The following is a 15,256-nucleotide window of genomic DNA, read 5'->3' as shown; positions in this document are numbered from 1 at the left end:
GAGCACTTTCTCAACACATGAGCAGTGTGCAGTGTTTCATGGCCTGTCAGGGGATGTTGGCTCATAGCTGGTAATGCTCACAGGATGTGTGACATTTTGGAAGGGGTTTTACAGTGAAGTTTCAAGAATATGAGATTAATTGCTTCTGATAAAGAAGATGTGTACAGAAGTGGCAATGATAGGCATACCAAATAACAAACTTTTTCTAGTGATGCTGCACTAGCTGTAATTAGATTGGATGGTCTTTAAATTATATTGCGTGCTGTGGCTTGGCTTAATAACCTAACATTAGTCTTTCAAGAGGAGTCATCAGGCTGTAGCCAGTGAGATATTGCAGACAATGACATAGAAATGTCATTCCTTCCTCTACATTCACCAGATTATTAGCTGAACAAGCATATATTTAACTCCCCATCTTTATTGATGAATTACCTTCTTATTTAGTATGACAGAACATAATCTCCACAGAGGCAAAGCTATTTTATAAGGAGTATGTCGTGTTATTGCCCTGAAGATCAGAGTCTTGTAGTAGGACTGATATTTACTCCTTTCTTATCCAAGAAAAATATTATTTGAAAACCACTAATCTTTCTGTCCTTCAGTGACAATATCCCTCTATTTTCTTCTGCTGAGAAAGGAAAACCATCCCTTGAAGACCAGTCTGTTTAGCATCTGCTTTTAATAAGAACAGGGAAGACTTTGCCCAGCCTTTTGCAAGATGCCACCAGCCTGATAAGCAGATAGTAAAATTGTGTCCTGCAGCAAGATAAGTTTCAGAGCTCTCTGTTTGAGTCTCACCCCTTTGGTCTGTGCAGCACATCAGCAAGGATGGAATTATCACTGGATTCATGCAAAAGAACGTCTTATGGGGACAAATGACTGCCTGATAACAACAATATCCTTCCTTCTGCTGCAGGGCAGGACAGAGTTCGTCTTTGGAATAAGGCGCTTCCTTGCTTGCTTAATGGCAGTGTACTTAAGCAGTCCAGACTCTTTCAGCAATTAGGCAATTAGGTGGTTAAAATACCATTGCACCCTTATATGTGGATAATATCAAATGAGTACAGTAAATAATATGGCATCTGCTCCTGAGAACTGTTTCATGTCCTTCTGGTGGTAACAGGATATGTCCCCTTTTTTTTCTTTTTTAAACCACAGTAGCATTCCAGGGATGTGCCATAATATCCTTTTTCTCCATCTGGGAATACTGCGTTAGATAATTGTTGCTTGTGCTCAGCTGGTCATCCTCTTTTTTTATTAGTGTATCATAGGAGAAAAAAAAAAGCTTACCCTGTTTCTAATTTTACTCTCTTCTGTACTTGTAATTAGTAAATACGCTTAAAACATATTAGGAGATTAATATTATTACAATTATTTATAAGTATGTCTTTTTAAAGTGCAGCAGGAATTCTTCAAGCACAGAGAATGGCTTTGTTTATGACCATGCATTGATTTACAAAATGTCCCCGGTAGTACATCACCCTGGGGAAGAAGATGATATATTAAATATTCCCATCCAGGTTCTGCACACAGACATCACATTACAGCCTGCTGGCCAGACTGCACTGGTATCCATTAACGTATTACCATGCAAGCTGGCAGCACGCCAGCCCATCCCTGAATTCCTTCAGGGGTTTATGGGCCTCCACAAGAAGTCCTTCAGTGTAAGACTGTAAGGATAAAAGCGACTATTCTGCTTGGGTTTCTGTGGCAGGCCTCACCATTGGTACACAAGGAAATATTAGACTTTGCACAGATTTTCAATGAGAGATCTGGATACTCAGAAGGAAGAGTGTCGGGCCAAAAAGCGCCCACCCTACACAAGAATGGCTCAGGGCTCAGAGTTTTGTTTTCCCAATTGCCTACATTGCCAGAATTGAAGTACACTTTGGCTTTGCTGTTCGAAAGGTTACTTAGAAGCAGACTTACAAATGCACATAAAAACTCACACCCCTCAAGACAGCTAAATGATGATCTCTAGAGGTCCCTTCCAACTCTGAAAATTCCATGATTCCATGAAAGGGTTGCATGGTGCCCACAGAAATCTCGGATGACAAGAAGCACGAGTGAAGCCAACACAGACTCTGCTCTTAGACTCACAAAATGACTCAGACCTTCATGGACTCAATGTTTTCCACACCCTGACAGCTCAGAGCAATGTGACTTTGCCTGTACCTCCAGGAAAAAGCACTGTACAATGAAATGACTGTGAAATAATACCATACGGTGGTAGTGTGCATGCCACTTGTTGAGGAAAGGGCATTTGGAAGTCATCTAGTTGCAGATGGATTCTTCTCTCCTCTGTTCTTCTTCTGTATTCCAAATTTTGCTGGAAAGCCTGCCCAGCATCGGTGAGACTGTATATGCAAAGAAGTGGCTTATCCCACTCAGCACAAGCGTCTCAATACAAAATTACATGGTGGCTGGAGAAACCCCATCTGAATTGGTCAAAGCTTCCCCTTATCAAAGGGGAACCCCCAGATGACTCAGAGAAAACCACGCCAGACTTTGAGAAAGGTCTTGTCCCTCCCCTCCCCATTGTTTCCATAAGCAGGCGGTTTTGCTTTCCTGAAAGCTTAAGCAGCAGGAATATTTCCCTTTTGTCCCATCTTCATTTGCCGAGACCAAGCTGCAGCCCTCCTCCATTGCCATAGTTATTCATGATGCAAATTTTCTCAAGTGTGGGGATTCCCAGAGAGGATCCTGGCCCCTGACGGTGTCAGTGTGATGTTGCTTACACTGGCAGTTTGGTTCATCTGGGCTGGCAAAGCACGTGAGGAGCAGCACTCAGCCCTGCACGCCAGCCAGCAGCACTGCGAACTGCTCAGAGCAGCCTGGGCTTTTCAGAGCAGGCACCCCTTCTCCATCCCCCTCTCCGATTGCTGTGTCCCTAGGCACAGCCCCGTCTCTTTGTAAGGAGCTTTTCCCACAGTAGCAGCATTCTGCTGAAGAGTAACGTTGGAAATATTATTGTCCCAAGCTCAAAAGCAGTCCTGCTCCCTCCACCATGCGTGGATTCTCGCTGCAGAGGAACTGCCCCAATTTCTGACACACTGAGGAAAGCAGGCACTCTACCAAAATAGCCACAGCCTTGTGACCAGGCATGTGTGATCCCACTGCCACAAGGGTGTGGATCCCCAAGCAGCCCCTTGGTCAGCAAAGACAAGAGAGACACTTCAGGGTCCCCTTTGGATGCTGGCCATGACAGCAAACCTCTGCCTGTACCTCAGGGAGAGGCACCCGGTCAGGAACAGGACACTGGGGCAGCCTGGGTTTGCCTTGGGCAATGGAGCCATGATTTGACGTCAAAGCGCCCCGAGTGGTTAGCAGAAAGGCAGGCTTTTCAAACGCGTTCCTGCGGTGGACTACCTTGCTTTCAGTTCAGCCTGCTCCATCTAGTACGCAGGGCTGCCCTGTTGCAGGTGGGCTGAGACTTTCTCTATCCAGACAGCGCGGCTGTTTTCCTAGTACAGGCTTGGGGATGTAAAATATCATGCTGAACAAATAAGGTTTTGAGTGCAGGTCTTGGGGCTGACCAACTAAGTGGATGTCACCAGGCATTCCTTTCTTAAAGAGCAGTTGTTGCCTACTCTGATGTCTAAGACAATTTTAAAATTTCATCCAAAGATACACCCTGCATTTCTTCCATTCTTATAATAAATCCAGAGCTTTGCTAAAGAAAATATATTATTTTTATATCATTTGCAGAAATAAACCTTTCCTAGTGTCGTGGTTTGGGATGAGCAGATTTGCCTGTACTTAGAAATCCTTGTTTCTTTGAGAAATTAGTAAGTGGTAATGTAATGTAAGAGATCAAAAATTCTTTTGAAAAAATATCACTGCAGTCCAACGTGGAATTTAACTTTGCTCGAAACTTTCAAAGGGCTCTGAGTATTTGAGGCTCAGTCTACAAGACAAAATGTAGACTCAGGTACAACTCTTACTATTAAAAAAATAGACATTTATATATTTCCATATGTTAGATAAATCCCAGCGAGATTAATCAGCATGCCTATATGTCTAGTGATGCACAATGTCAAACTCCATTGTACTGTGGAATAAAATGGTTAATTAGTGAATGCATGTCATTGTGCGGAGACAAGAAAGTTGCCTGTGGTGGTCAGAGCAAGGTTTTTTATCAAAGGTCATCTAGGGCATAAACATATTTAAATAATCATATTAGAACATTATTTAGAATGAGTTCTTCAGAAGGGCTTTTTTCTAGTGGCAATTGCAAACACTTCTCATCGTGCAAGCACAGACATAACCTTATTTTGTCCTCCTGTTTGTGCAGAAATAATAAGGCTCCACACAGTAAATCACTCAAAGTCTTAAGCTGCCTTTGTTTCTATGAACTATGTCACTGTGGTGCTAAGCTAGCGCCATGTGCCACATCCTGGAGCTTTAGTTTGTTTGGTTTTTTCTCTGGCTGACAGACCTGCACATTCCTGGACTTGCACTCTAGTTCTTCTAAAAAGAAATGTGTTGCTTGGAAATGGATTATTTTTATTTGAGTTAATTCTTGCTTTAACAATTAATGGTGATCTCACTTTGGAGATCATTCCGTTGCTTGGATTATGATTATATTGTCTGGGTTTTGCTTCATTTTGTTTTCTGGTAACATATTTGTTGCGATGTCATCAGAATTTCCTTTTCAAAAAATGACCTGCTCAGGAAGAGCTGCTCAGATACCTCTAATGACTGCCTCTAGTGTTTAGATCAGTCCAAACAATCCCGTCAGGTTTCCCACTTCTGAGAGGAAAGGGATACTTCTCTGTGTCAGGATAGCTCTTCGAGGATGTCCCAGAGGCTCTGGCAATGGGTGGGGCACTCACAGTTACGCTGGTCTGGTCCACGGCACAACCTCCTTTGCTGAATTCTGCAAGTACAGCCCAGGGCTGTTGCTGCTGGTCCCTGTGAAAAGGCTTTCAGGCTGCAAACAATTTGTTTCAGGACTCAAATTGAGACAATTATTGATATAATTAGTCATAATTTTTAATGAATTAATGACATCTGATAATAGAATTATTTACAGTACAATAGAATGAGAACTGTCAGTATTCATAGGATGCATTTTCCCCTCATATGAAACTGACAGTTTGTCTTTGAAGACTCCATCATCTCTGGATTGAGACGATGTGTTGTGCCTAACTAGTACGTGAGCAGCTTTTTTCCAGAGCAGATTAGGCTGGGGGGTTTCCTTTATAATGATTTTCCTGATGAAAAAACATGCCTTATTACAGAAATAAAGTTCTCCAAGAGAAAATGGAAATTTTGCCCAAAAAAAGAGATCAGTTTTCTGCCAGAAAAACCGAACAGATGGAGTCCCACTACCTGCCTGGAAGCTCCTGCCCATCTCACTTTGCAAGAAGGAATAAACTTGATCAGGCATTCGGCTAGAAAAATGTCCCTGCTACGAGTACACCCAAACAGAACACGTTCAAAGTTTCTTTCCTCCCATTTCTTTGAGATCTTTGTTTCTTTCCATGCAGCAGAAACTCCATTTTCCAGTCAGCTCCATCCTTGAGCCCTTGCTCCACTTCTGGCAATGAGCTTCTCTGTGACACAGGTCATGCTGCTTTGCTTTGCTCCTCCAAAGAGAGGTGAACAACTGGGGCCTCCAGAGCGTCATTACTGGTGTCAGTGATATATTTCCAGGCTGGAGAGTCAGAAAAGCCAAAATGTAATACTGATGACCACGGTGTCTCCTCTGGGAGAGTTGCCTAAGCCAAGCCCTTCCTGCAGCCTTGGCTAGCCCTGCTGTCCCGGCCCCACTCCAATGTCCAGCAGATAGTTTTCAGTTGCCACTTTGCTGCAGGGCAGTCCCACAGCTTGATTCACCACTTAGAGAGCTAGTACCTCCCCTTCTTACTTTTGTGTCAGCCTATACGCTTGCTCCTAGGCAGCCTGATAAGGAGTTTCTCCTAACAGTTACTGAGCTCATGCCTAATAACTCGCCTGGACATACCACATCCCCTGGGCCCGGTGCCGGGGTGCAGGCTGATGAAATGGAGCACTCTGGGTGCTGCTGGGTAATTGCTTTGGTTAAAGAGGTAGGGGCTAAGGATCTGAACATGTGATGCAGCTGTTTGCATATTTTGCCTGTTGGATTGTCTGCCAAAATCATTACGAAGCCCTTGGATATTCTGATGGAGGCTAAAAGGTCTGAACAAATAAATAAATTGCAAACCAAATATCTACACAGAAAAGGAGCAAGCACTTTCTTCCCAATGAGGAGCTGTGAGGAAACCCAATCCCCAGTTCCTAGAGTAAGTGTGGTACCAGAGTGGCTAATAAACTGCCCCAAAATTAAATTGTCTTGCACAGACCACCGGAGTACCTTGCTTCATATAGCCCAGGGAAGAACCTTCCCTTGATGTGCATCGGTTTAGGATAGCACAGCTGACAAAGCAGGCCCTTAAATGAGAAATACTATCTCAGAGATCAGAAGAGAAATTGTGGCTCATGAGATCTGCGTTCAGCTTCAGTTTCACTTGCCTGTATTTGTGTGAGAGCAAAATGTGGTTTGAGAAGTTCAAAATGCCCTGTGAAAACACACAGCTGTTCCCTTCATTTAGAAGTGAAAGACAGCTTGAAATTCTAGCAGTCGCGGTTCTGCCTCTCTCAATGAGTTACAGCTGGCCAGGCACTCGAATTTCCTGCAAAACTCCACTGTGAACCAAGACCCACGGGGCAGTGCGGCATGAAGGGATTGCCATAGTAACCATTCTTTGTGTCTTGAAAAACTGACGAACTGTTTTCAGAGGAAATTACATAGAAATGTGACATTTGCTGTCTTAAATAAAAATAACACTCCCTTAATGAATCAAAGTTGCAGGAGACTCATGAAGGTTGGTTTTTTTTGTTTGGATTTGAAAGTTTCTGGGTATGATCTAGTCTGTTGTTCATTAGAATGGTTTTTCACTTGTAACTCCTAAAGATAATGGCTGATCGTTGAATATATATCTTAATATAGTTTTTGTTTCTGTTCAGAGCACAGATTCATGATCTCCACATTGATTCATTATTTGCCATTCATATTTTTTCTGGTGTAAGATTTCCATGGCTTGAAGCCACAGAAATATGAGTAGTATATACCACAAAGCTGTCAAAGGAAGTAGTACTATTAAAAAATCTAATTGGATCTGACTTGATTTCATTTTGCTGAACTTAAGCCATAAAAGAATGTGTAAAGCTCTCAGCCTGGCTTGGAGGAGGGTCATAACTATAATGCTGGGCATGGGACATCCCATCTGTCTGTCAGGCGGTCCTTCAAGCTTTGCATTTGGAAAGAATACAGATGGATGTTCAACTTCTAACATCTAATCTTTACGACAATTTCATGTGTATTATCAACCACATCTGATCAAGGCTTTGCAAGAATTAGTAGCAATGGGTCTGCAATTAGAAACTTTCAAGCTTTTCTGATCTCACCTAGAGAAATCATACCAAATGGAGTGATAGTTCTCAAGTTCCAATACACTTCTCATGCTCTGAGCCTTTCATTGCATTAGAAGATTGAAACCAAAAAGATTCATTGTCACCAGCCATAAAATAGGCCATGGAATATTACCATAGAATTATTCCTGCAATTTTCCCCTAACTCTGGCTGAACTACATCCATTTTTTTTTTTTTTAATTAAAAAAAGACATGCAAACTAGACTGTCTGCTTGAGGATTTGAAACCATTTGAGTAGATTTCTTGGCCCCAACTATGTCTTAAATCAACAGTGAGATTTCTGAAGGTTCTACAAGACCAACATCTTGAACAGAAAAGCTGAGGGTTTAATTACTCATTCCCATATGTGCGTCTGCTAGAAAATGTGTGCAAAAATTAGTAGCTAGGATGGTTAATCAATATTTACTGTAATATCATACTTTCATACTATGGATATTGAGTGTAGGAGAATTCTTAGTGGAATAAGAGATATTTGGAAAAGAGATTTGAATGGAGAGCAAAGATAAATAAACCTTGGCTGTTTTTCTAGAGATCATAGATTTGATTCTTTGCATGGAGTGAACTTCACGGTGATGGCTTCAGAACAGAGAAAAGTTTTTGTTGAGATTCTGAAAGGAGGCATGCCAAAAATTCACAATGAGAATGTTCAGACATGGTTTCTGTGCCAGTAATTTGCTGGGTTGTGTTAGGAAGATGTGCTCTGTGAGACAGAAGATCAGATGAACTGTGGCAAAGTGATAAAAAAGCACAAGGGTTGCTGTTTTTCTAAACTTTAAGAATCATAGTAACAAAAGTAGAAATAATAAAGCAACTCCTGACTTGACAACAACTGGCAATCTGATATCATAAGTCAAAGGCAATTTAGCTAAAATGTCTAATTTTTACTGATTTTGCAAAAATTATTCACCTCACCCCTGAAAACTGACATGGAGCATTGGGATATTTGGTGAGCAACATAGATGCATATTCAGTGTGATTTAATGTATTTGAAAAAAATCACAAAAATAGGACTTGAAAGACTCTTTAAACCTGTTTGGAGACAAATAATGTACAGAGGCTTAAAATGTCTAAGCATTCACTATCACCCTATCAAAATATATTTTTTTTTGTTTTAAATGTGAGTATATGACTAACTACAGACTTCAAGATTTAAATACACAAATATTTCCTTAGCATTTTATTTGTGGGTTGTTTGTTTGGTTTTTTGTTTTTTATTATTTTTTTAGAGTGATGATGTTTTAAGAGTGAGTCGGAGGATTTCTCACCTTTATTTGGGGAACAGAAAGATTTTCAGTCTGGCTACATCTGCCAACTACAGACTGTCAAAATACCATCACGTAGAATATGACACATAGAATACGAGGAGATCAAACATAAAGTGCTTCTAAGTACAAAAGTTCAGAAAGCATGACTCAGTCCACTTCTCCAAAGCAGGAGACTAGCATAAGATCATGAAACAATAAACAAGCAAATGTGAAGTTTGCCTTGTGTTTTTTGAGTTTTTACTTTGCTTTTAGTTTTCAACTTGTCCTCACTACTCTGGGAGGCCCTCGTGATGCTGACTGCTTGGTTTTCTCCATCACAAGCTCAGTTAGTCCTGAAATCACCTGAATGCAGTCTTAAAGAAATGAAGATGTAAACAGACTTGTCACCAAGGGGTTTGAAGGCACTGATCAGCTAAGATGCACGGTCAAATCAGAACCATGACATCCTTTTTTTCTTTCATTTCATTGCCATTTGCCCTTTATCTTCTTCCTCAGCAACCACCAACACACACCAAAACAGAAACAGCAAAACCTTCCTCCTGTACACAGTGTGCAGCCAGGTTTAAAGAACATATTGCAGTTATACTTGCTCATTATTTCATCCAAATCTTTCCACACTCGCCAGAATGCGTATTGCTGTGCAAAGGTGGCCCATGTGAGAAGTCTCACTGCTTTTTCTTTGACATCCTTCACAAAACATTTAAGAATTGGGGAGCTGCTTTTTACTCACTGGGATATTTTTTGTTTCATTTCAGCTCTATGATGGGCCTGGTGTGCAATCCAACCTGATAGGCACTTTCTGTGGACAGTCTCTTCCGCTGGCAGGGAGCACTACCGGGACCAGCCTTCATGTGGTGTTTTATTCTGATGGACTGAACACTAGAAGGGGGTTCCAGATGCTGTGGCATGTTAATGGTAAGTTAACCAGGTTTCCTCTGGGAAGGTATGTTTCCTTCTTCCCTGTATGTGTAATGGCATCCCAGCTTATGCCACTCTATGTCAGCTAGGTAGAAATAACCCATTACAGCTCTAAAAAAGTTGCATTTCGACATAATTCTTCAAATACTTTCCCAGTGGATGTTTCTGCACATGCACACCTTTGAAGATCATTTCATCAGAGACTGAGAGCTGTTGTGAAATATACTTTCATTTGCAGGAGCAGGCATGGAGATGGGGGGCATCTGATGAATTTCTGTACTGACCAGGAGATATTTGCTATTAGGGGAATCGTAGGTGGCTTTCTAACGGGAAACGCTCAGCCCTCAGTTTGCCCCATTCCTATAGACTTGTGTTTTCTGTGCAGGCTTCTCTCTAGTTTTCTTTAGTGGTGCTTGTTTTGTTGGGTTGTGCATTCACTTCCAGCTGCCCCCCGCCCCCCTTCTCTGCATGAAATAACAGTGGCCAGGATGTGCTTTGGGTGTTTTTTCTCTTGTTCTTGCATGTCACGAAGACTGTCACAGGCCTCATTAAATAGGCAAGCATACACGCCAATTATAAATAAATCTGTTAATGACTGTACAACTGCAAACTACGTTTGTAGTTTCTTCATAAGTGAGGCTACAAATGCAACTTTTTCACTCTGCTTATTTAGCTGCAATATTGGACTGTAATAAGATTAAATTGTGTGCCATTGTACATCCCATCAAAGAGGGTCCAACCTTGAAAATAATTAAATCGCCACAGTTGTCCTGCTTGTCTAATCAGTTCACACCATTCAGCTTTGACAGCATTGTAAAGCAGCTGAAGTCGGCCGCAGAGGCCCCACCATGGGTTGCTGAGGTGTATGGCATGCTATACATTGTTTGAATAGGAGCTCCTCTGCACTGCCCCAGACTGATGGCTTTTGCGGGCTCACGAAGGGCTCTCATCGACTAGACAGTGGTGTTTTTCATTCAGCGGAGGTCAAGGAGCATTTCTGGGCAAAGGAGGGACATATGCGGGAGGAGTGAGATGTGTGGCAGAAGCCAGCAGGGGAAGAGCTGCAGCACAAAGGTACGTTCTTGTGCTTCGAGGTGATGTCATTCTGGGACTGCACAAAAGAAGAAAAAGTGGAGGCTTTTATGTACAACCAGATGACATCAGCTCCATACAGTAGCCATGGTGCTGGGTTAACTTGCTTTTCTAAAGCTCTCAAAGCTTTCCAGAATCTGCCTGCGTGGTAAGCTCTCTTGCGCTTTCCCTCCACGTCTCCCCCCAGAGCATTTCCCGGACTCTCCAGCCCTCTCCCATCCCCCTGCACTCCTTTTTGCACTGACGCAAACTTCTGTGTCAGCCAGCACTGCCCCAAACTTCTGTGTCTGCCAGCACTGCCCCACTGTTAGTGTCTGGACACTAAACTGCAGCCTAACACTGTACAGGGCCGAGACTGCTAATGTGGGCCTGTGCAGCAGAGCAGGATCTGTGGGTTCAGATAGGGCTTGTTCCTAAGGAATGCCATTGCTGGCTCAGAACATCACAGCTGCTACTCCTGACAGCCTGTAATATGAGTGCAAGTCCCTTCAGAGCTGCCCACAGTAATCTTCTTTTTGTTCATTGCAGGCACTTCCGTTTTTTCTCAATTGGTGTCACGCACAAATATGGGTATTCCTCTTACCCTTGGTGGCTACGTTGTCTGGGTATATACCATTGCCCTAGGCTGGATAAAATTAGATATGTTCCTGTGGTCGGGGTGCTATGTTTACTTCTCCCTTCTGAAAATCTTCCAAATACACAAAAAAAATCTCTGTGGAGAAAGTCCCTTAGCCTAGGGGAACTCATCAGGAGATGCAGCTTTGAGTTGGGTATTTCAGAGTAAAGCATTCAAAGTTCCTTCTTCTCTGAGGGCAAATCCCTAAGAGAATCTAAACCTGGATCTAGTAACATCTCACCTGATGAGAAAATAACAAGGCTATATATATTGCTGAGATAAGAGCTTTTACTTCTGCTCAAGTGACAAATGTGTGCTCTAGAGTTCAAGTGGCTGTGAACTATTTCTCAGGCTGTCCATGTGCTCCTTAACTGGCAGTTGTGAAGCATCTATGAGACATATATCAAGGACATTCACATGCTTTGGTGATAAAAGAGGTCAGCACTTATATTTGCCACCACGTGCCTGATACAGTTCATTTCAGACACGCTTTCCAGCAGCTTTGCTTATGGTTATGAGGTGATCGCAAAAAGCCAAAAGCTTACCTCGTTGATAACTGGCATGAGGAGCCACTGCTGCCACACACAACACAAATTTTAAGTGTTTTGATTTGAAACATTTCATCTGATCTTTCCAGTTGCTGAGCCACTGCTTTTCAGTTGCCGAGTTGCTGAGCTGTGTTGCTGAAGGAAACCCAGTCTTTAGGCTTTTCCGAAGACAGAATTAGTAACTGATCTTAGAAGAATGCTGTTATTTATGCTTAAAAGTGTCCTATGTAATTTTAACTTGTATGGAAAGCTGAAGTGCAAATAATTCAATTTAAAAGTGGTTTTAGTTCTGAAATAACACTGTTCATTTAAGGGGCTTTCATTGAGGAGGCTGGATTTAGAATTGATTTTGCGAAATCACTGTTTTCTTCTGAAGCCGAGGCCTCAGGAGGCTTACTGATCAAGAGGAAAGCTTGAATCTGCAAGGTGCTCATTCCACTTCTGCTCTTTGTTAGGAAACTTAATACAGGCAAATACATTTTGGGGCATATATTGGCCCTTTGAGAAAGAACAAACTCTTGGTAACCGTCTGGATGTTGCAAAGATGGCATGCCAATTGAATCGCTTTCCTTAAAAAAGAATAAAACAGGAGGCCAAAAGGGCAAAGGTCTCTCAGTGCAAAATTACACCAGCGACAACTGCCACTATCTGAGAAGACACATATTTCCTAGACTCGTCACTTACCTTATTAAGCAATCTGCATGTAGGAGCTGACTGCTTTATATGTATATCTGCATTTCATTGGAAGCTTACTCATTACGCTGCTTGATTGTCAGTAGAGCTTATAAATTCAAATGGCTCTTAGCATAGTCAAAATTTGCACCTGGTGTTCCGTTTTCTGTGACACAATAATTCCCCCTTTAAAAAAGAAGCAAAGAACACTGTTGAGAAAATAATTATGTAGCCCCAAAGTATTGTATTGCTCTTTTCCTTCACCATCATCTTCTTTCTGTTGGGTTTCCCTAAGAAACCATGACTGATGGACAGGATGTGGAGAAAGCCCACTTGGTTCATGAGAAGATAAATTTTCATTACGCTGGGTCTGTGTTTTCAGAAGATGAAAACTATTAAAAGGCATACAATAACTACAGACTGAGTTTTTCAGTATATGTGTCAGGTAAAATGTGAAATAGTTTGTTAGTTCTTCAGGGAAGCATAACAGAAACAGAGATTAGATTAAAATGCAGAAGCCGTTCAAGGCAGACATTTCCCAGGCATCCGTTAGGATTGCTGGAGAGAATATTGCATTGCAGGTCAATGAGGGAGCTGAGGCCCAGATTTCCTAAGCCTGAATCATAGCTCTGTTGTTGATTTCTTGTGCAGCCTTTGACAAATTGCCATTTGTTCAGTTTTCAAAAATGACTATTCCTTTTCAGTGTCTTTCTGTCACATTTAGTCTAAAGATGCACAAGGCCTGATCTTTTGAAGTCCTGAGCAGTTTGTTTGGGTTGTGGGTGCTACCATGTTCAGAGCTGGCTTTTTGTATTGCAGTCTGGCTGCTAAAAATATGGATATGTTCTCTGGGAGAGCTAAGGATGAATTTGTTTCTGTTTCTTCAGCAAGCTGGACCTCTCCTCAGCCCCCAAAGTAATCTACAAGAATAAGGGCGAAAATTTTCTTAAAATGCTTGTTGTTGAACAGTTCAGTCAATGTCTGAGAGCTAGAAAATGGATTTTTTTTTAACATTGAACACTGGCAGCTGATATGGGAACTGTGGCCATTCAGTATCTTGAAGGATTCAGCTCCTGTTTTAATGCCTAAATTTGCCCTTATGTCTCTGGCTCCCAGTAGTTTATCTTTATTTATTATCCGTCTTACTGATTTCAAATAGGAACATGTTGAAGAAAATGCGAGAATTCAGGAGACTGATAAAACAATCATAATCAAAGGTACCGAATTGATTAACAAATTGTTAAGAAGAAGGAAAAAGAAAAAGAAAAAGCAGTTTATAATTCAATTTTTACTCTCTTGCATAAACCCTCATCGCAGAAATTATCTCACTGGCTCCATTGGATGATATTCTATGAACTGAACCTACTCAAGACAGCAAAAGATTTCAGAATCAAATCCGAGTTATACTTCATGCAAGTATTAGTGTAGTACAGGCAAATGTTCATACTACATGCTCCTTGAAGCTAGACGGTTAATGTTTACTGAAATATTTCACCACGAGCACAGCAAAGGGAACAACTCTGAATCCTGTAATTTCCCTAACTGTGATTTTACAGGAACAGTGCCAGTTCACTTTAAACTTTATGGAAGGGATTTTTCTAGCATGTGGCTAAAACATACCCATGGATAAATCTGAAAACCTTGCAAATAATAGAGGTTTCTGCAGATTACTACTTCTCTATTCAGCTATAATTATTTATGAGAATAGGGATTCTTCTTTGGTTAATGAACACCATCTGCTAACCAGACAGGCAGTAATATGGAAAGACGTCTATAAATCATCCCTTGCACAATCTTCAATGACTACTTAGATTTTAGCCAGAGAAAAGCAAAGACACCAAATACATGTTCCCTGAGCTTTCTATTTGTTGTCTGATTTCCTAGCAACTAACACCAGGTTAGGTAGTTGTTTTAAGCATTTTTCAAGGGAATTACAGGACCTTTACACTCCTGAAAGAGTATCTCCCCTTCCTTTTTTTTTTTCCTCAGTTTAACTGCTGGGATGAAATTTCCAAAATGACTGCAAGGAGGTCTGCGCAAACTGAGCATATGCTGTATGCAGTTCAGCTGCAAGAAACTTCTCCACAGTGCAGCTGTCTGTGTATCTGTACACATAGACCAAGATCATATATTTCTGTGCTGAGAAAAAGGTTTAAAGATGTTTCACTAGGAAGAGAATGGTTTCAGATTATTCACTATTATTTCAGTGAGAGCTGATGTCATGCAGCAATTTATAGGTTCTGCTTCCGCTTTTTTATTTACCTCTGAAGACCAAATCTTTTTTACTTTGTTGCCATAAACAGCACAAATTCCATTTGGTTGAATAGAAGCAAACTCTAATCTGATGTTTGCAGGCAAATGTAAACATTGGAAGAAGGTTTGTATTCATTTAATGGCGATGCCAGAGATGGAATAAGGTTAATTAGCTGAGATGATTACATCATCATTTAAACTTTTCCTATTTCAATATCTTAATAAAGTAGACAGGCTACTTTACTTTTCTATGGAAATTACTTTCCCGGTTATATCAAAGTGTACTTCTCAGCTTGCTCAAAAAATAGGAAGAGGATACAGTACACACAAATGCATGCTTCAAAAGAACAGCACTAACATTTGTCCTTTTTTTTTTCCTTTTAAATGCAAAATCCATACATATATTCACGTATATACATATATGTATATAAAT

General features: G+C 41.2%; 1 protein-coding gene across 3 annotated transcripts in view; it reads left to right on the top strand.

Moving 5' to 3' along the window:
* Positions 1-15,256, top strand: part of CUBN (cubilin) — a 148,473-nt gene that overhangs the window by 47,971 nt on the left and 85,246 nt on the right. For all 3 annotated transcript variants that reach the window (XM_054192490.1, XM_054192491.1, XM_054192489.1), the window contains exon 28: positions 9,480-9,639. In XM_054192490.1, the coding sequence (XP_054048465.1) occupies positions 9,480-9,639 (160 nt within the window). The remainder of the gene's footprint in view (positions 1-9,479; positions 9,640-15,256) is intronic.

The sequence above is a fragment of the Rissa tridactyla genome, chromosome 2 (assembly GCF_028500815.1).
Source record: "Rissa tridactyla isolate bRisTri1 chromosome 2, bRisTri1.patW.cur.20221130, whole genome shotgun sequence".
In the NCBI taxonomy this organism is placed as follows: Eukaryota; Metazoa; Chordata; class Aves; order Charadriiformes; family Laridae; genus Rissa; species Rissa tridactyla.
This window is presented reverse-complemented; position numbering and strand designations above follow the sequence as displayed.